A 20,618-nucleotide genomic window follows, 5' to 3' on the forward strand; every position below is an offset into this window, starting at 1 on the left:
TCCAGAGGCCAGGAGAGAGTTTCTCATAGGAGAGTCCAGTGAAGATGAGGACTGTGATAAATTATTTAGATTTATGACTAGGAGGTAATTTTCAGCCTTCAGGAGTGTACATTCAGTAGAGTTATAAGGGCATAGCCTCAATTAATTTAACATTCAACAAATATTTCCTAGGGTATTACATGCCAGTCCAGGAATGAAGGGGTGGATGGGAGAGAAGAGGGCAGCAGGCATAGACGACACTTCCAGGTGGTTTAGCAGTGAAGGAAAGGAGAGGAGAGAATGGTCTGAGAGGTTAGCAGCATCAAGAGACCTGAGACCTGAGGAAGCTTGTAGCTGGAGGAAGTACCAGAAGAGGCAGAAGGAAGCAGAATGACTGTTAAAGTTGGCTCAGCTTTGGACAGGAGGAATAAAGTTCCTACCTCAGATGGAAGTCAGGATGAGAGGAGTGATGATACATATTCTGAAATGGAGAAGAGAAAAGCTGAGGGGAGTATGTTGGATGTAGTTGCTTTTAGTAGTGTGGAAGGCTAGACATCCATGTAAAGCAGGGGTTCTTAAGCAGGGGTTAAAAGATTTCAGGCGGTCTGTGAGCTTAAATTGAAAAAATCAATTTATCATCTTTATTTTTTCTGATCTCTAACTGAAATCTAGCATTTCCTTCACTTATGAATGTATGTAACAAATTACAGTAGTATTCATATCACATTACAGTTGCTGCATATCTCGAAAAATTGCTTATCTTCATCCATACTTCAAAATTATGGTAAACTCCTTTCCTCCCAGGGCTAGCTTCATCCTGGGCTCAGGGCCCCTCTCTTTCTCGGACTGGCTTCTCTTTCCTCTGTATTTCCCCGGGGCTCCAACTTAAGGCTTCAGCATCAAAAAAACCCTCAACTCTGTATTTTGCCATGCCTTTTATCTGTGAGTCCCCACCTACCAAGAGGTGGGTACAAATGACATGGCCCAATCAAAGTCCCAATCATACCTCAATTATGGCCAGGTACAGACCAGATTACAAACATAATCCAATATCTATTTTTGGAATTCATAACCATATCAAACTGCTACACACGCCCTTTAGTATTTCCTGCAAAGCTGGTCTCTTGGTTACAAACTCTCTCAGTTTAGATTTATCTGTGACTGCTCTAAACTCACCCTCATTTTTAAAAGACAGTCTTGCTCTATAGAAGATTCTTGATGGGAAACTTTTCTCTTGCAGTATCTTAAATATATCATACCACTGTCTTCTTGCCTCCATGGTTTCTTGTGAGGAATCAGCACTTAATCTTATTGGGTATCCCTTATACGTTAATGCATTGCTTTTCTCTTGCTGCTTTCAGAATTCTCTTTGTCTCTGGCATTTGACATTCTGATTAGTATGTGTCTTGGAATTGGTTTATTTGGATTCTTTCAGAAGGGAGTATATTGTGCTTCTTGGACATGGATAGCTATGTCTTCCATAGGGTTGGAAATTTCTACCATTATTTCTTCAAATATTCCTTTTCCCCCTTTTCCCTTCTCTTCTCCTTCTTGGACACCCATGACATGTTTCCATGTCTCTTGCTGTTGTTTAGTTCTCTGAGACCTTGTCCAATTTTTTTATATTCTTCTCTTCATCTGTCCTTTTATATGTTTACTTTCAGAGGCCATTTCTTCAAGCTCACCAATCCTTTTTTCTGCCTTCTCAAATCTGCTATTATATGATTCCAGTGTATTTTTAATTTCATTTATTGCACCTTTTGTTCTCATAAGATCTGCTATTTTTCTATGCATGCTTTCAAATTCTTCTTTGTGCTCATCCAATGTCTTCGTAATAACCTTACTCTCTTTAGCCATCTCACTGAATTTATTAAGGAGATTTGTTTGAACATTTATGATTAGTTGTCTCAACTCTTCTATGTCAGCTGGAGGCTTATCTTGTTTTTTTTAACTGGGCCATATCTTCCTGTTTCTTGGTGTGGACTGTAGTTTTGTTGTTGGTGTCTTGGCATCTGGTTTACTATTTATTCAGGGTACAGTTTTCCTCTTCAGTTTAGGGCTTCCTGCCCTTTCTCCCTTGCTGGTTGTGTAGTAGGAGCCAAGGATGTAGTTGGTACTATAAGCTGTGGATGTTGAAGCTGCCCTCATTGCTCCAAGAAACCAATGAAGCTTCCCCCAACTTTCTCCTTTGCCAGAGGTAGGGACAGAGCCACAGCTGTGTGAAATAATCCAAGTTGTGCAGGCCTAGGCTGTAGTTGCCCAGGGAGACTGATGAAGCTTCATGTCCCTTTCTCCCCTGTCTGGGGTGGGGATGGAACTGCAGCTGTGGGCAGCAATCTATGTAGTGCACGTCCAACATGACCGTAGTTGCCCTGGCGGACTTCTGATTATTCAGTCTGTGCCAAATGTACCTACAATTACCTGGCTATGATGGTGCAGGGCCTGCCAACTTCCTCCCTGCTAGCAGTGGGGCTGAAGCCTAGGCTAGGGCTGCAGACCAATCTGGGTGAAAGAAACCAGTCCTTACCATCCCTGTGATTTTCAGTCTGCCGGGCTTCCCCTTGTGCTGGGGGCAGAGTCAAAATGGAGGTCATCGGCCTCGTTCCAACATGGACAGGTTCAAACTTTAGCTGTTCATAGAGTTATACTTTAGCCAGCCGAGTTTACTAATCAGTAGCTGAAGTTGGTGCCCAACTGTCTCTTCCTCCCCTGCTTTTGGGAAGTGGAGCTTCCAATTCCAGCTGCGGAATAGCTCCCAAAGCAGCTTGTGCCTCCAGTGGAAGATGGGCACTGGCCTCTGTGGCATGGAGTGCTCTACTTAGGAATCTTCTCTGCAGGTGGGCAGTCTCCTACTGCCATTCTTCCTAGGATGTTGCAGGATGCCCTTCTGGTCTTCTGGAGTCCCCAGACAGGTGCTTTAGATAGCTCAGGGTGATTACTCTACTGACTCTAGGAGCTCCTTACTCTAATGCCATCTTGCTGGTTGTCTCTCAAAATGCTTGCTTTTAATCTGTTTAGTATACTGTCCATAAAGTTCAGGATGTGGAGGAAAGTGAATAGAATTCGAATGGGGTTCTTAATTAGAAGATTCTGTGATGGATGTGAATACTAGGTATAATGGGACTTGGAGTAAGTATGGATGTAATATAAATAGAAGTATAATTCATGAACCTTTCTTCATAGTGGTTTGAAAATGGTGTGGTAGACCAGCAGACACTTGATCTGAGAATTTTAGTCTTGTACCTCTAAATTAACTTTAAGACACTGAACCAGGCATTCATTTTCCTAATCTGAAAAATCGAGGAGTTAGCATAGATGCTAGTTTCTAAGGCTTGCATCTATTTTCTGTAAGTTTTTATCTTTCAGCAATAAAATGCCAACTGATTCGTATTATATTGTTATTTGTTTTTATAAAGTTCACTTTCCATCTCCCCAGGTGGACTTAAACAGCCTTTAGGCTGGGGGTAGAAAGCCCAAGTTGAAACAGAAATCACCATACACCAAAGCACAGAATAAGCTGTGCAGAGATAAGATGTCCTCCTCTATTGGAATCTGAGGGAGATGAGATTTCTGTTATCGGGTTATGTGGACAAAACCTCAGAAAAGAGGGGCTTCAGTGGGATAAGGCCTCACTGAAAAAAGGGGCTTCAATGGGTCACAGAAGGCCTCACACACTGTCATTGATGAGAGAAAAGCTTTGAGGTGCAAAGAGGGGAAACTGAGAGGGGAAATTCAGTTTTGCCTCATTTTAACTAATAACATCTTTTCAAAGATCCTATTTATAAAATTAAAAAAAGATTTTTATTTTTTAATTTCTCCCTACCCCCTCATTGTTTGCACTTGCTGTGTCTGTTCATCTTCCTTGTTTCTTTAGGAGGCACTGGGAACCGAACCTTGGACCTCTGATGTAGGAGGAAGGCACTTAATTGCTTGAGCCACCTCTGTTCCCTGCTTGTTGTGTCTATCATTATGTTTTTCTTCTTGTGTCTCTTGTTGCATCAGCTTGCCACACCTGCCTGTTGCGTCAGCTTGCTGTCTTGCTCCTCTTCTTTAGGAGGCACTGGGAACCAAACCAGAGACCTCCCATGTGGTAGGTGGGAGCTCAATTGCTTGAGCCACATCTGCTTCCCCTGCTTTATAAATTAGTTCACATTTTACAGGACCAAGGGTTAGCATTTGACCGTGTCTTTTTGGGGACACAGTGCAATCCATAACATAGGGGTACAATACAGAAGGAAGAGATTTAGGGTAATCAGTGACGTGAATAAAAACTGGAACAGCAGGAGTTGCACCAGCATGAATTTGTAGTAGAAACAATTAGCAATGTTTTGTGATTGTCTCCAGCAATAAGAAGCAATTTGGGGGTAAAAGCAGAGAATTCATATGTTGATAGTTACTCAGAGAGGTAAGAGATTTTAGAGTGCTAATGATATTTTTGTCAAAATGACCAACTCTGGGGCCAATACAATTTATAGTGGCAAGTGAAGCCGTAAGGGGTTTGATAAACTAAGGTTTCTGGAAGGGGTTAAGAGTTTCAACAGAAATATTCAGTTAGGCTGACTGATAAAGAGGTTGCGGTCAGAGAAGAGACTCTCAGAGGGTGATACTATGGCTTTGGCCATAGTATATGGTTGGATATAACATTAGGAGTTTGGGATACATGTGATCAAGATGTTAAAAAAAGAAAAAGAAAATGAAAAAACCACTATGATGACTATAAGGGCTGGAATGGAGCTGAAGACTATTAATCTGGTTTTTGAGGAAGGTAGGGAAGGGGATCTAGAGTTTGGGAGATTGTTGATAAAGAAATCTTACAGCAATCTGAAGCACAGCAGGCATAACCATCCCCAAGCCCTCAAGATTGAGGAATGAACAAACATAAGGGGAGAATGAAACCATGGACCAAAGAAGACATTATTATTGTAGTAACAGAAGAATTTGTAACATTGATATAAAGACAGCGGTTACCAGAGGTTCTGAGGGAAGGGGGAGGAAATAACAGGTGGAACACAGGGCATTTTTAGGGCACTGAAATTGTTCTGCATGATATTGCAATGATGGATACAGGGCATTACACATTTTGTCAAAACCTGTAAAACTGCATGGTGCAAAGTGTAAACTATAATGTAAACTATAGACCATGGTTAGGAGCAATGTGTCAATATTTGGTCATCAATTGTAACAAAGGTATCACTCTAATGTAAGATGTTATCAATAGGGGAAAATGTAAGAAGGGGAGGGGGGTAGAGTATATGGAAATCCCCTATATTTTTGATGCAACTTTTCTGTAATCTAAAACTTCTTTTGCTTATGGACAGCAAAAGTAAAATGTTTTTTGAAAAACAGTTTTAGAAGGTTCTTAGGTCATGATGGTGAAGCAGAAGAAAGGACTTTGCATGAGGGGAAGGAGTAGGCTAGGACAGCCAGATTTCACTTAGGGTCAGGCAACAGTATGGGTGTTCTCGAAAAAGTAGAAAACAAAGGGGAGATTTTATTCATGATAGAATGGAGGTCATGGGCACAATGAAGTGGGCTAGAAAAGGTGCAAGGAATGGCAACTCTGGCCAAGGAAGGATAGTGTTGATGTGAATTGGGATTAAAGTCCAGGAGAAAAGTTGTACCTAGGTGATATGTGCTACATAACATGGATAAAAGAAGCAGGAGATTGAGAAAAAGTGGTTGGAAACACCAGAGGAGGTGGCATTTTATTATTGGGGAAATGAAAAGAATTATCCAGAATTATCCAGCTCAGGAGTTTCAAAGAGAATGTTGAAATGGTGATAGTATGTGTGCTTGCCTGTACCTTAGTGAGAGAAAGAAGGAAGGAAGACAGAGGGATGAGGAGAGAGAGAGGCAAAAACAAAAAGACACATACACTATACACACCCCAGATCTCATCCTTAAAACTCATATGGAAAACCAATATGGGAAACTAAAACAACTTCTAATGTACCTGGCTTTATGCAAAGATTAAAAAAGAGTCAGTTTAGAAAGTAGACAATCTCTGAAAGGAAATTCTGTTAGGCTATAAAGTTCCTGAAGCCACAGGCATGCCAAATATAGACTTACTTTTTGTTTTGTTTTAAACATAAATATAGATTTAGATGCATCTCATGACATTAATATTTATTTTGAATCAATTTCAAGAATTCCCTAAGCGTATCAGGCTTGGTCTTAGCATTTAAATTCAACCACATACTCATAGTGTGCTGCTATTTCTGCAAAGGACAGATTTATTCAAATCTATAGATATTTTATATCTTCAGCTATTGTAGACTATACTTAAATAATACTTTGTAAACTTTGACAACATATCTATTTTATATTTAATAAAGTAAGTTTCACACAGATACTGTGAAAAGCCCCAAACACTGAATTACATAAAGGTAGATTGCATAGACAGTATGAATATATGGCGTGATGAAAATATTTGTATAAATAGTGTTAATATTATTACCTTTTTCACCGTTTGAGAAACTGAGACTCATAAAAGTTCAATGACTGTAATAATTCACACCGGTAATAAGTACTGACATTAAGGCTTGATCTTGGTTTTCCAATTTCCTATACTGTGCTCTTTACAACATACTCCACCATCTCTGCTGATTTATAAATAACTACTTTTGTTTCAAAAAATATTGAAGATGGCTTACAACTGTTCTTTTTGTTGCTATGTAACGAAAGGATATCAACCTCCAACAAAATCATAATGCATTTAATTGAGTATTGTCTCTATGAATGGATTTGTTGTTAACACAACTTCTGAAAAATCTAAAATTCTCAAATTAATTAATTTTAACCCACCTCTTGGTTATAATTACATCTCAATATTTTATATGCAGGCTTTAAATATCTTTTGAAACATAATTGAATTCTGGATTTAAATAATCCAATAGTAAAACAGGAATACTGAGCACTGTGACCTCATCAGGTTAATTTCACAGCAAGGTAGAATTACTAACCTAGGCCACCAATCAAAAAAAAAAAAAAAAAATGGTTTAGTGTACATAAAAAGGTATGTTAACACGTAGATAATAAAATCTACCCCTGAGGTTTGTTACTAAGAAATTTCCCCTAAAATCTGAACTTCAGTTTAAGAAGTCTATGAATTTAGTCCTTAGAGTGTCTTCAAGATTCTGCAGCTAGAAGGTATACATATGGTATACTGGACAGATGATGCTCAGTGCCAACCTCTCTACCCCCTTCTTGGCATTCTATTTACTTGTACCCTTTTTTCTCCCTCGCTTTATCTATTTTCCTCCTTAGGGAGTCCTTTGTGCATTCCCCTATCTCCTGATAAGTGTCCTAATGTGTCTAGAGATAGTACGGGGATAAGAACTTCATCAAAATAAGATAACAATCAAGATTGAAATGGCTAGATAATGTTGCTACTTCTGTTCAAATTAAATGATGTAAATGCAATACACAAACAGATCAGAATGAGAAAAAGATTTTTAATTTATAAAAAGCAAGTTATTTTTCAAATGTCATGAGAATGCAAAACAGTATGGAAAGGTCATCAAAAACATCAGAAATTGAGAAACTATTACAATTAAGAGGATCCTAAGGAGACATGATGACCAACTGTAATGTAATAATCTGAATTGTATTAATATTTTAGCACAGAAAAGCCCATTAGGTAAAAAGTAAGAAAATCTGAGTAAGAATGGACTTTAGTTAATGATAATATATTAGTACTGGCTCATTAATTGTGACAAATGTTCCATACTAATATAAGATGTTACCAATACTAGAAACTGGTTGTGGAGTATAAGGGAACTCTCTGTGCCATCTATGCAACTTTCCTGCAAGTATAAGACTATTCTAAAATAAAAACTTTGTTTAGAAAAACACTGTGGAAATCCACCTTAAATAGTCTCTTAAAACATTAGATACAAATCTGCTAGAAAATGCACTATTTAGTTCAAGGGCTCCCACAAGTTTCACAGTGACGGGAGAACCTGAAAAAGTTTTCTGACAGAAATCTATACTCCTTTAAAGGTTCAGGTCAGTTCTTAAGCAATGATACAATATTTTGCCAATAATTAAAATGTTGCAAGTACATTTATAAGAATCTCTTTCAATAGCAACAGTTGTTCATAGTAACTTTCTCCTGAACTTTTACCCCCAGAAGGTTAGCATTCAGGAAGCTCAGCTGCTGTCTAACAAACTTAATTAATCAAAAAGTCATTTCCGAGCTGTAACTACGAGTAAAACCGCTTCAAGTGCGCTAGCAAGCCTACAAGTTAATCAAAATGCTAATGCAGTACAAATTAAAGTTGTGATTAACATTTCACAGTAGCTGCTTAAGTGAATTGATCACACAAATGGGTTAAGCATTACTCATTTCCTACAGCCCCAACCGGGAAAAGGGTTGTTATGTGGGTAGGATGAGAGGAGCTGGGGGTAGAAGGATTCTTCATAATAGCATCATACCATCAATAAACCATCACCAAATTGTCATACTAAAGCTTACAGGTAAAGTCACCCAGGGGGAAAGAGCCTTCCAAATTATATTATAGTCCTTGAAGGAAGAGAGCCTGTAAATCCACAAGAATAAATAAAGGTGTTTAACACCCCAAAATCCACACATTTGTGTTAGTGTAGGAAATGATAAATGCATCAGTTATGTGTGGTAGAAGGGAATGGCACTTTGTTTGAGGTGGTACTTTTGGTGGTCTATTGTGGAGTTAAAACAGGGCTTCAGTACAGGATAAAATAACTACCAACTAGGATGCTGCACCATAGTGTGAATCTTTGCATTTGGAAGAATAATTATTCAGGATTAGTTTCATTTATAATTATTTGTTTTTAAATAGTCATTCAATAATAAAATGTTATGAGCTCCTGGTAATATGGCCAGGAAAGCACCCTGAATTAGACTTTACTCTGTCTCCACACATTTGATAAAGGCACACCAATGTTTATAACAGATAGAACATACTTGTTGGTAGAAACTCAGATTTGGAAGAAAATCTTAAAAAGTTTGTGAGAATCCACACACAACAAATACCCCTTTTAAGTCTTCACTTGTGAAAGGTAAAAGTAAAATATTTGTTCTTTTCACTTAGTCATGATATATTGAGATTTATTTTGTGTCCAAGTGTCCAAGTCACCATAATAAACCGTGGCATTATAAATAGCTACTGATAAATCATATCTTGGATGATACAAGATCTTCTAAATATATTCTTATAGTATTAATATTCCTTGAAACATACCCATAGAACAGATATACTTAATAGTGTAATTTTCATTTTATGACTCCTTAAAGATTTGGGTAGCAGCATTTAACTGTTGAAATTACAGACTGCTAAATATATGTTTAATCCAAATTTGGAAGTATAAAATTATTTACTTACAATCTACCCATGTTTTTTCCAAAACGATTTGAAGAAGACTATTGTGCTGTATTGTCTACTTAAAGATAATCTTTCAATTTGGTTTAATTATAAGCATTTAAAAATTTGAAAGGATTCTAAGAATATGCAGAAGATTTTATCCCATTTGCTATATTAAAACATTTCTTACAAGTATTAGATTAAGTATTTGACCAAGCACTTCCTTTGTTAAGCTCAGCAATACCTGGACGATTTTCACTGCTAACTGTATTTGACTCTGAAGTTCTAAAACTCCTTTATTTAATTGACACATTCTTCAATACACTGACAGTCCACTGATCCTGTCTTAGTACACCTGTTTGTAAATACTCCTCAAAGGTTACGTTAGCTCTGTTTCATAGCAGGTCTACCTTCTGGCATCATCAATATTCCTACGCTTTTTATCTACTACAAATGAGAATCATTTCATCATTTGTTTATAGGAATATAGGCCCAGCTACAGTAATAACATAGAGAGTTCAGTATAGTCAGTTAAAGTAATTAAGTAAATGAAAATTACCCATAGCATTCTTTCGTTTCCATTATCCTTTTCTTTCCTTTTCTTTTCCTATTCCTTTTCTTTCCTGTTCTCAGACTCTTACATGTATGTGTATACCTATGTGTACACACACATATCTTGTTTATCAGTTAATATGTTTTTAAAAACAGATTGAAGATAAAATGTGTTTCCAAAATAGGTGCATGTTGAAAATAGTTGGCATTATTTGAAATGTGATACATGATACAATTTGAGTTTATCAGAGTTGTTAGAGAAGGCAAAGAGGTCAAATTATTATTTTCAAGTTTAGGCTAAACAACTACCCCATCAATAAAATTTAGGAATTGGTTTTTGAAAATTTAAGAAAGTTCTCTGAAAGGAAGAAGGTATACCAGTTCAGTTGACACACTGTAGGATGGTTTCTACTTTTGAGCTTGTTAAACTTATATTTTGGATAGCACCTTTTATGACAGACAGTACGATGAATTAGAACATTTCAATATTAATTTGAATGGTATATGTGGTGGCTTAGAACTATGTATCCGAGAACAACATGTTCTTAAATTTAATCCATTCCTGTGGGTGTGGACCCATTATAAATAAGATTTTTTGAAGATGTTACTTCAGTTAAACTGAGGCCCAAATGAATCAGGTTGGGCTTTAATTTGGATCCCAGTAGTCTTTATAAGCAGAGTGAACATCACACAGAGAGTAAACCACAGAGGAAGCAGCCAAAGCTGAAAGTAAACTTTACCAGGAAGACAGAGGAGAAGCCAGGACAGGATGCCATGTGCATTGCCATTTGACAGAAAAGCCAAGAACCAAGGATCACCAGCAGTCAGCTGAAGAATGCCAGTCTTCTGGGAGAAAGCATCACCTTGATGACAACTTGTCTTTAGATTCCTCCTAGCCTCAAAAACGTGTACCAAAAAATTCCCATTGTTTAAGTCAACCCATTGCAAGGTATTGCCTTGGCCACCAGGAAACAAACAGTTTGTGAGGAACACATTGTCTCACATATGAAAAAGAAGAAAGGCTGGAGGCTTGGTCAAAAAGACTTGGGCATTAAGAAAATAATGTAAAGTGATGACTTCTTATATTAAAGTTAGATGGAAGAAACAATAGAAACGTATCCACCAGAACTTACTAGCTCCTTAAAAGTCTTCCTTTGAGGCACTGAATCACCTAAAATATTTTGAAGGCAGTTACCTTGGTATACCTTTGCCTACTTCCATTTGGGCAATGGAACACAAATTAAATCTATAAAAAACATATGTCTTGGCATGCAGAATACATATTTTTACACTCTTTCAATAGTAAGAGAGGATGCCTGCTATCTTCCGGGAGTCAGTAGATCCACATCTGTGGCAAGGGATTTCTGAGACTGCATATTGCTACTAGAACTTTAAATTTTTCAAAAAGGACCAGTGGACGAGCAAAAGCTGCCTCTAGGGAATTCCATTAATGGTGATGATATTATAATTGTCAGCAAAAGAGGCTAAGAAAGAACCTAACCAAAAGAGGGTGGCAACTCTTAAAGAACGAGAGGGTTATGCTACATTTATATCCCAGACTTAAATCTTTGGTCTGTTCATATGCCAGTTGAGCCCTGAATCTCAGTAGAGTTATAGCCACACATACTCATTTAGGACAACTAACAAAATGATGATGATGGACAACCCCCATCCCCCAAAGCAAAGAGTACTGACAACTGCAAGCAAAAAGTTCCTTCCATTTTCCCCATAAGATCTAAGCCTCCTCTCATTTAGAAGCAGAGAAGGCATCACCATCCCAAAACCCTCAAGACTGAGGAATACACACACATAAGGGGGAATGCAATCATGGACCAAAGTAGACTTATTATTATTGTAGTAACAGAAGAATTTGTAACATTGATATAAAGATAGTGGTTACCAGAGGGTTGGGGGGCAGAGGGTGAATAACAGGAAGAATATAGGATATTTTTAAGGCAATGGAATTGTTCCACATGGTATTACAGTGATGGATACAGGGCATTACACATCTTGTCAAAACCTATAAAATTGCATGGTGCAAAGTGTAAACCATAATGTAAACAAAACTATAGACCATGGTTAGTAGCAATGCTTCAATATTTGGTCATCAATTGTAACAAATGTACCATACTAATGTAAGATGCTATTAATAGGGGAAAATGTGAGAGGGCGAGGGAGTGGGGGTATATGGAAATCCCCTACATTTTTGATGCAAATTTTCTGTAATCTAAAATTTCTTAAAATATAAAGTTAAAAAAAAAGAATGAGAGGGTCATATAAAACATGTGTGTGCTTTAATAGTAAACCTATGTAAAGGTTGTTCTCACATGCATATAGGGCATACACTATTTATTGTAGGGTTATTTGCAAAGGGTTATTGAGACAAGTTTTGATACAAGTCCAGGGGCACAAGAGAGTGGGGTTTATGAATAAGAACCTGGAAGGGAGACAAGAGAGCACAGGATGGAATCCAAAAGAAGAGAGTGAAATAGAGGAATATAGTGATAACAATGGTGGGGGTTAGGTGGGGGCTCCTTGAAAATCCCATTTATTTATACAGATATACAGGGAATGATGGGAAACCTGGGGCCCCCACTATGCCTTTCATGCCCTATATCAAAGAGAAGGCCATCTTTCCTGGTAGAGGGGCTGGGTATGCTGGCCTGAGAGGAGTGTTGGGGAGGTAAGGGCAGATGCCTACAGATAGTGCCTAGCCTTGAGGCAGGAGTTAGTGTCTGAAAATCTGTGTTGAGGGAGGGGTGGTGAACTGGACATGGTTTAGTAGTAGTCTGGGCCTAGTGTTCCCACTAAAGAAAGCCTGTAATCTACTGGCTCCCAGGCTCCCCAGCTGACCCAGAGGAAGGCATTCCCCTTTTTCCCTATCATTTATTAGTGATCTGGTCTTTCCCCAACTGTATCCAATTATTGTAGTTTTGGCAGAGCACATGGGAAAGCAAACTGTTAATCCATGGGTCTATCTTACATAATATAAAAACCATGAGAAGGATTCATAAGCAGTTGATAGAAAAAGGCAAACAGCATATCAACTGGATACTGTAGAGTGATAGAATAAAGCAGTTACAAATATTTAAGCATATTAACAAGTCCTTCTCAGAAAGTGGTTAAAGTAATTATAGGCAGACTGTTGAAACTGGAAACAGAATAATTAAAAGGAAGTGATTTGGATATACACTGAAAAAGGAGGGATTAATTTACAAATATAATTCATGGTCTGGTGGGAATTCTGGGTAAAAAAATGAGAAATTCCCATGAAGTTGTTTCCACATTATAAAACAAATTCTCACTAGACCATAAACACAATTTTTTAAACCAATCTTTAGAGGACAAATGGAATCCACTGAAATAAACTTCTATTGTATAAAATCTGTGCTGAAGGCTGTTGTTTTATGATGTGATTTTGGGAAAGTTAGTCTTCATCTGGCAAATGAGGGCAATAATTGTACTATTTCATTGGAGTACTGTGACAAATGACTCAGTATAACAGATTTAGAACAGAGCCTGGTACAATGGAAAACCCTCAAATGCTCTCCACCACTGCCACCACTGTTATGATGGTCTGCCTTAGGGACCATCATTACATAGTAATTTTGGGGTATGGCGGGGGACAGGGATGGCATGCAATTACCTTAATATTGGGATAGAAATTTGGTATTTAGTATACATTAGTTCCAAATTTCATTTGGAACTATAGGATTCCCAGAGATCTTTCCAATCAATGGGGAAAAAACTCTTTAAACACTTGACTTGGAAAATGTGGAATATTACATTTCTTTGTGTGTGTGTTCTCCTTTCATGATGTAACATCACTATCCTGTAGACTTTAAGGGTATTGCTGCTAAAGTTCTTTAAAATATCTTAAAATGCACACAAATGTTTGGATCTATTAAGACAGGCCATAGGCTAGATAAAATTAGCTGAAGGATAAGCCTGACATTTACTACTCCTGAAAGAAACTTTCCCAAATAAACGAAGCAAGGTGACAGCCCAATTAACATTTTTTTCCTCTTCCTCCCCGCTGCACTGCTGTTTTTGCTGCCTGGTGTCCATTTGGTGTGTTATATTTTGTGTCTATTTCTCTTTTTTTGTCTTTTCTTCTTGTTTTTTTCCTCTAGCATTCACCGGGATTTGATCCTGGGGACCTCCAATGTGGAGAGAGGTTCCCTGTCACTTGTGCCACCTCAGTTCCTGGTTTCTGTTGCATTTCACCTTGACTCTCCCTTTCTTCTCTCTTTTTGTTGTGTCATCATCTTGCTGCAAGGCTCACCATGTGGGCACGGGCTTACTGTGTGGGCACACCTTTACCAGGAGGCCCCAAGGATCAAACCTGGGCCCTCCCATATGGTAGATGGGTGCCCAATTACTTGAGCCGCATCACTTCCCACAATTAACATTTGATTCACACAGCCCTCTGATTTTCAGCTCACTAAGAATGCTCCAATAGTCTTTCTTGCTTTACATCATTCACCAGAAATCTCAGTTACTGGGAAGTTTTGATGTAAATACCAAATAGGAGATAGTGGGAATGACTCAGATATAAATATTTATCCTCACACTATCTGGTTTGGTACTGTATTTAAATGAAGATGACAGTAACTTAAACACATGTGGTACTTCACAGAATCAAAGACATTAGAAAGGGAAACGGACTTGGCCCAGTGGTTAGGGTGTCCGTCTACTACATGGGAGGTCCGCGGTTCAAATCCAGGGCTTCCTTGACCCGTGTGGAGCTGGCCCATGTGCAGTACTGATGCGCACAAGGAGTGCTGTGCCACGCAGGGGTGTCCCCGCGTAGGGGAGCCCCACGGACAAGGAGTGCCCCTGTAAGGAGAGCCGCCCAGTGCGAAAGAAAGTGCGCAGCCCACACTTTCCGGGCCACTGACGACAACAGAAGCGGGCAAAGAAAGAAGACACAGCAAATAGACACAGAGAACAGACAACTGGGGGGGGGCGGCGGCGTGGGGAATTAATTAAATAAATAAATCTTTAAAAAACAAAAAACAAAGACATTAGAAAAAAAATTAACATCTTGATATCTCCATTTGGTTTTGAACTGACTGCCTCAACATCACCTTTAACAGAGTTGATTGACTCTGGATACTAATTTCTTTGCCCCTTGATAATCAATGGTGTGAGCCAGAGAGCTAATCAGAACAGGCACTTAATAGCCAGTTCTGATTTTGTCATTGAATTTGGAGAATTGAGATGATATTTTAATTTTTAATACTTACACTTGAAATTTGTAATTTTCACATAAAGGTTAGCAAAATTTTTCCTTGATACTTCCAGCAAAGAAAGTTCTTTCTTTCTGTACTATATTTTAGATATATTTTACAGTTAGCTCTCAAGAAGAGGGTTTCAAAGGTGAAGAGCAAGGATAATCAATTACATAATTAGTTTACAAATTAGAGCATTTAAAGCAGATTTTAAAAAAGGAGATAAATACCAATAACTTTTACTTTTATTATTTTTGGGGCAAGATGGAAATGGATATGCCAGTTATCAGTAAAATTTAAATAGAAAGGACCCAAGACAAAAAACCCTCAACTCAAAAAATTACTCATAATTTAAAATGCGACAGGACAAGTGGGGGCAGACTGCATGGTACATTCTGACTTCAAGCCAGGAGAAATACAAGTATAATAAAGTTTTTCTTCTTTTGTAAGATTCTCCATAATATGGCTAGTCAAAACTAAAGTTTTCATAATCTAAATGACAGCTCTTACAAAAGTTATGTTTCTATAAAATAAAAGAAATTGAAAATAACAGAGTTAAAATAGTTATAATAAAGCAAGGAAATAAAAGCACTACAAAGAATGAGGATACTAAGACCTGTTTCCTGGGGTCTTAAAATCATTGTTTATTTTGAAAATATAAACTAATGCCCTAGTCTTGGTAAGGTGTTTTGGATCAGACCCAAGGGCCTTATATTAAAACAGCAGCAGAAGTGAATTTACAGTCAGAGCTTGTGGCTGAGAGGCCCATCCACAGACCACTAGGTCATGCTGATGTCCCATGAGGGCTGTAGTATGATTTTCTATCAACGAACTAAGCTGCAGCATGGAGAACTTCTTGGACCAAAGCTTTCCATGGCCAATGGTATCCACATATCAAACGAGAACAGAGTACAATAATTAGAATTGTGAATCAGTCATGGAAAATTTTATTAACTCTTGATTTCTCCCCAAGTTTTCCACTGGCAATCCTATTATTCTTTCTCTTTCTGACTTGTTTAATTTTATCACATTCCTACAGGGAAACTGCAGGATTGAGAGCATTTAGGACAGATATCTGCTCTTTACAACTAAGTTTCCTTCCAGGTAGTTTCTGAAAAGTCAAAGTCAAACATTGTAGATGATCAAAACTAAAGCTTATACTTCTAGAGAAAAATTACAAACACAAATGTCTAGTAGAGGATTCATTAAATAAATCATGATTTATTCATATGGAGGAAAAAAACAGGCCATTAGAAATGAAGCTTGAGACAAATACTTAATGGTATAAATTGATATATTAAAAAAGTTATTAAATAACATTGTGTAAAATCGTAAAAAAGAAAAAAGGTAAGCACACACTTGTGTGTGCAAATATAAAAAAGGCCTTCAAAGACAAAAAAATGACTGTATACAACTCTTATATTCTAGTCAGTAAATTTATTTTTGCATTTTTGTAGGGGTCAAGGTTAGTAATTCTAAAACTATACCATAGGTATTCTAGGATTGAGAAAATAAGTAAATATATTGTGGTTAATGAGAATCAGGATTTTCAGTGATGGAGAAAGAAGTTACAAATTAAAGAGATTAAAGGCTAAAATAACCCTTTGATGTTGGATTAGAATTGCAATTGTCAGAATGAATTCATGGTTTTATAAACACATATGAATACATATTGCAAACATATATTTTCATACAAACACAACATATATACATACACGGATTAATAAGTGTACAAATAGGTACAGAAGTCTGTATGTGTGTGTATATATACATATATTTATATTTCCTGGGTTTGTCCACTAAAATGGTCAAGAAGCAATTATACCCAAATATTGATAAGTGCAACCAGATTTTACTTTCTGAAGCCATTTTCTAATAAAATGAAGCAAGCTCCTTGGAAAAATACCTAATTCTAGGACTGGTACAAACGAACAAGATGCAAGAAAGTAAGAAGAGTGTTCAAGAAAGGATAGGCATGTCAAAAGGATTTAGGAGTCAACTTGAGAGGCTCCTAATGGCTGACTCTGGGACATTTTGAGCAGCATAGTGAGTAATGGATTTTCCCCAACAATAAAACAAACATCCACAAATAAATAACTGAATAAAATGAATAAATAAATTGGGAAAAAGGGAAAGTTCTTCCTTAGAGTAGAATTCCAAATTAATATATAGAGAAGGAATAATGGAGATAGAAAATCACCACAGTAATAACTATGTTAGGAAAAAATCAGTGATGGATGCTAATAGTGTATGAAAGTATGATGAGAAATGGGATATTTATATAATGTCAAAATACAGCCCCACAAGATACTAAATTGATGAAATCTGAGTAAGATCTGTAGATTAGTCAATAGGTCTATTTAAGGGTTGAGGTTATATAAGATGTTAACAATTGGGGAACAGGGTAATGGCTACAGGAAAGGCCATTTTACTATTATTACAAACTTTTTATAAGCCTGAAATTACTTTAAAAGTTAATTTTTTATTATTTAAAAATCACTGAAAAAGAAAAGAGCCTCATATTCAGCGGTAGTTGCTACAGATTGCTTTGATTTTAATACATTGCTTTTCCAAATTTTCTACAGTGAAGTGTGCTACTTTTATAATTAGAGGGAAAATAACAGATGTTATTTAGAAGGATAAAATAATTCAAGAATTATAAAGATCATCCCATGACACTGTATCCAAAATTATTGAATAGAGCCTAAAAGTACCTGACTAAATTCTTTTCCCTTTAGTAAATTTAGAACAGACTCTTGGAAATTTCATATTTCTATTATTGTATAGCCTCTGAATCATTTTTTTGACTTAGTGCTGAAAAAGAAAGTATCAATAACTTAAGCATGCATTATAATTTTTACACATGATATACATACCTACAAGTATATCTGTAAGTATAACAGGGTTGATGCTATGTCTAAAAAATTAATTCCTCTTGCAACTTCTCTCTAACCCTTACTGATCCTAGGGTTCATTAACAGGTCAGTGTTTGCAGAAAAAAAAAAGTTTAGCAAACACAAATGAGTATCCAGGGTGACAGCTAAAACTTTAGGAACTTTAACCTTTGTTTATAAAGTGTGACTAATAAAGAGTGGCAAGACATCTTCCTAGAGAAGTAAACCATGTGTTAGTTACAAAAGGTGTCAAAAATTAATGAGTTTATTACAACCTTACTTCCGTTCTTATTCCTGATGGCTTATGCTTACTCTACTTTATAAAGCAACCCTATTTTTAAAAATAATAAATTGTGGTTTTTTTTGGGTAAGAATATTGGAGGCTCATTTTAAAACAATAAATACATAAACAAGATATGCATAAACAAGAAATTAAAAATCATCCCAAACTCTAATACCTAGAGATGGCTACTGTTAATATTTTGGTGGATGCCACTCTGGACTCTCTCTCTAGGTAGATACAAACTTACAGCAATGTTCATTTATAGATGTAGATATATAGAATTCATTAATGGAATTGTACTATTTTACAGTGTTCAATAACCTGAAAGATATTTAGGTTATTTCCAAACCTTTAATTTGCAAACAATGCTATAATGTATATATTGTACACATATTTTCACAGACTTACTTAGTCTACCTTTAGAAACAACTTAAGTCTTTCAAAAATTTTAAACATTTTTTTAAATTACAGAAATGTCAAAAAAGGTATAATGTAGAAAATCAAAATCCTTCACAATGTCAACAACTTACGTGTACTTCCCCTACCAAAACCTTTTACTCTTGAAATTGTTTCCCAATAAATGGCAAGTCCATCCTTCTAGTTCCTCTGGAGAAAAGATTTGGGATTATCTTTGGCTCTTCTCTTTCTCTAAACATCCTCATCTAATCAATTAGCAGATTCTGTTTGTTCCCCTTAAAATACATACAGGATCCAATCAATTTTCACTGACATCACCCATATGACCAAGTCTTCATCATTTCTTGCCTATCTTTAGAACATTCAAGGTATGAAAAGTTCATTGTCTGGTTTCATATTCCATGTTGCAACTAATCTTCAAGAAATACCACTTGTCAAGATTTTGTGTAGGATCAATGAAGAATATCCACAATTATCTGAAAAGGCTATTAAAATAATACTCTTCCTTTTCCAACTACAAACTTCTGTGGGGTTGGATTTTCTTCACGTATTTCAACTAAAACATTATATTAAATGAAACTGATTATAAAAGGAGAAATATGAATCTAGCTGACTTCTATTAATTAGACATTAAAGAGATTTCCAAAAATGTGAAACAATGCCACACTTCTCACTAACTTTTTTAATGTTTTGGAAAATATGGTTATCTTTCATGAAAAATCATGTTATTTATGTTAACATGAATGGGTTTACTATGAATGGGTTATTTTAAAATGAATTAATATTTGGAAATTTTCTCAGGTTTAATTAATTACTATTGTAAATATAGATAGATATAACTAATGTAAACATTAGTGAACCACTGTTGTTGTACCTTCTTTCTCATTCAGAGCAAAATCCAAAATCCTTACCATAGTTTTACAAGGGCTCTTTCTCTCTACATTTTCCACTTCTGTTTCTCTCTGAATTAGTTTCTAATCATCCATTTTTATACACATCTTTCTCTTATAGTGGCCTCTTTGATTTTCCTTGAATATGCCATATAAGTTCTGTCATAAGGGTCTTGGAACTTGCTTTTCTTAGTGTTTGGAATATACTCCCGCAGATAACTTTATGGCTCTCTCCCTTCCTTCAATTGTTTCTTGAATGCCATCTTATCAAAGTGAGTTAGTTCCTGAACATAATGCTAACCAACAGTGCAAAACAGCACCTTCAAATATATATCTTTAATTACATAAAATATAAATATTTATATTTCCTTTACATGTTTTATTATCACCATCTTGGGTGAAGCCTGTAACAGTAGAGACTCTTCCATCTTAGTAGTAAAAGGTAGCTTCTATGATATCAATCAATAATATCATTCATTAAATATCCACTGAGTTCAGTGCTTAGAAAAGTGCCAGGTATTTAAATTTTTCCTCAACAAATTTTGTTTGAATGAATGACTGAAACTGTCACCTTATTGCAAATTAATTTTACTTTTCCTTTGCAAATTCTTGATTTGATTCACTAGGTTTTTCTCAACAATGCTATAATACAAAATTTAAATGCAAGTATACTTTATCCCAAAACAGGGGGAACAAAAGGCAGAAATGATGGTAGAAAATGTAGGTATTAAATGACATTCATACCTGACATACTCTGAGAGCTTGATCCAAGACTGTTTTGGTATCAGTGTCGTAATCTGGGCAGGGCAGCATGGCTCGGCTGAGATGTGCCTGTAGCAGGAGATGTGCTTTGGTGTGGGGGCTGTCAAACGAATGAGGATTTAATTCAATGGGAAGACATTTTGCCAGTTCACTATTCATATGATCTTCATTGTGTCTTACTGGCAAATCTGTATATTCTTCTGCATCCTGAAAAACAAACAAACCACCCACATACATGTATATACATACATGCATACATACATACA

The 20,618-nt window shown here is 36.5% G+C and overlaps 1 protein-coding gene across 1 annotated transcript in view; it reads right to left on the bottom strand.

The window, feature by feature from the left end:
* The window catches only part of ASCC3 (activating signal cointegrator 1 complex subunit 3), a 465,644-nt gene that overhangs the window by 14,415 nt on the left and 430,611 nt on the right, over nucleotides 1-20,618 (bottom strand). Inside the window, exon 37 of the mRNA XM_058307189.2 lies at nucleotides 20,335-20,559. Within this exon, the coding sequence (XP_058163172.1) occupies nucleotides 20,335-20,559 (225 nt within the window). The remainder of the gene's footprint in view (nucleotides 1-20,334; nucleotides 20,560-20,618) is intronic.

This window comes from Dasypus novemcinctus, chromosome 11 (genome assembly GCF_030445035.2).
Source record: "Dasypus novemcinctus isolate mDasNov1 chromosome 11, mDasNov1.1.hap2, whole genome shotgun sequence".
Classification (NCBI taxonomy): Eukaryota; Metazoa; Chordata; class Mammalia; order Cingulata; family Dasypodidae; genus Dasypus; species Dasypus novemcinctus.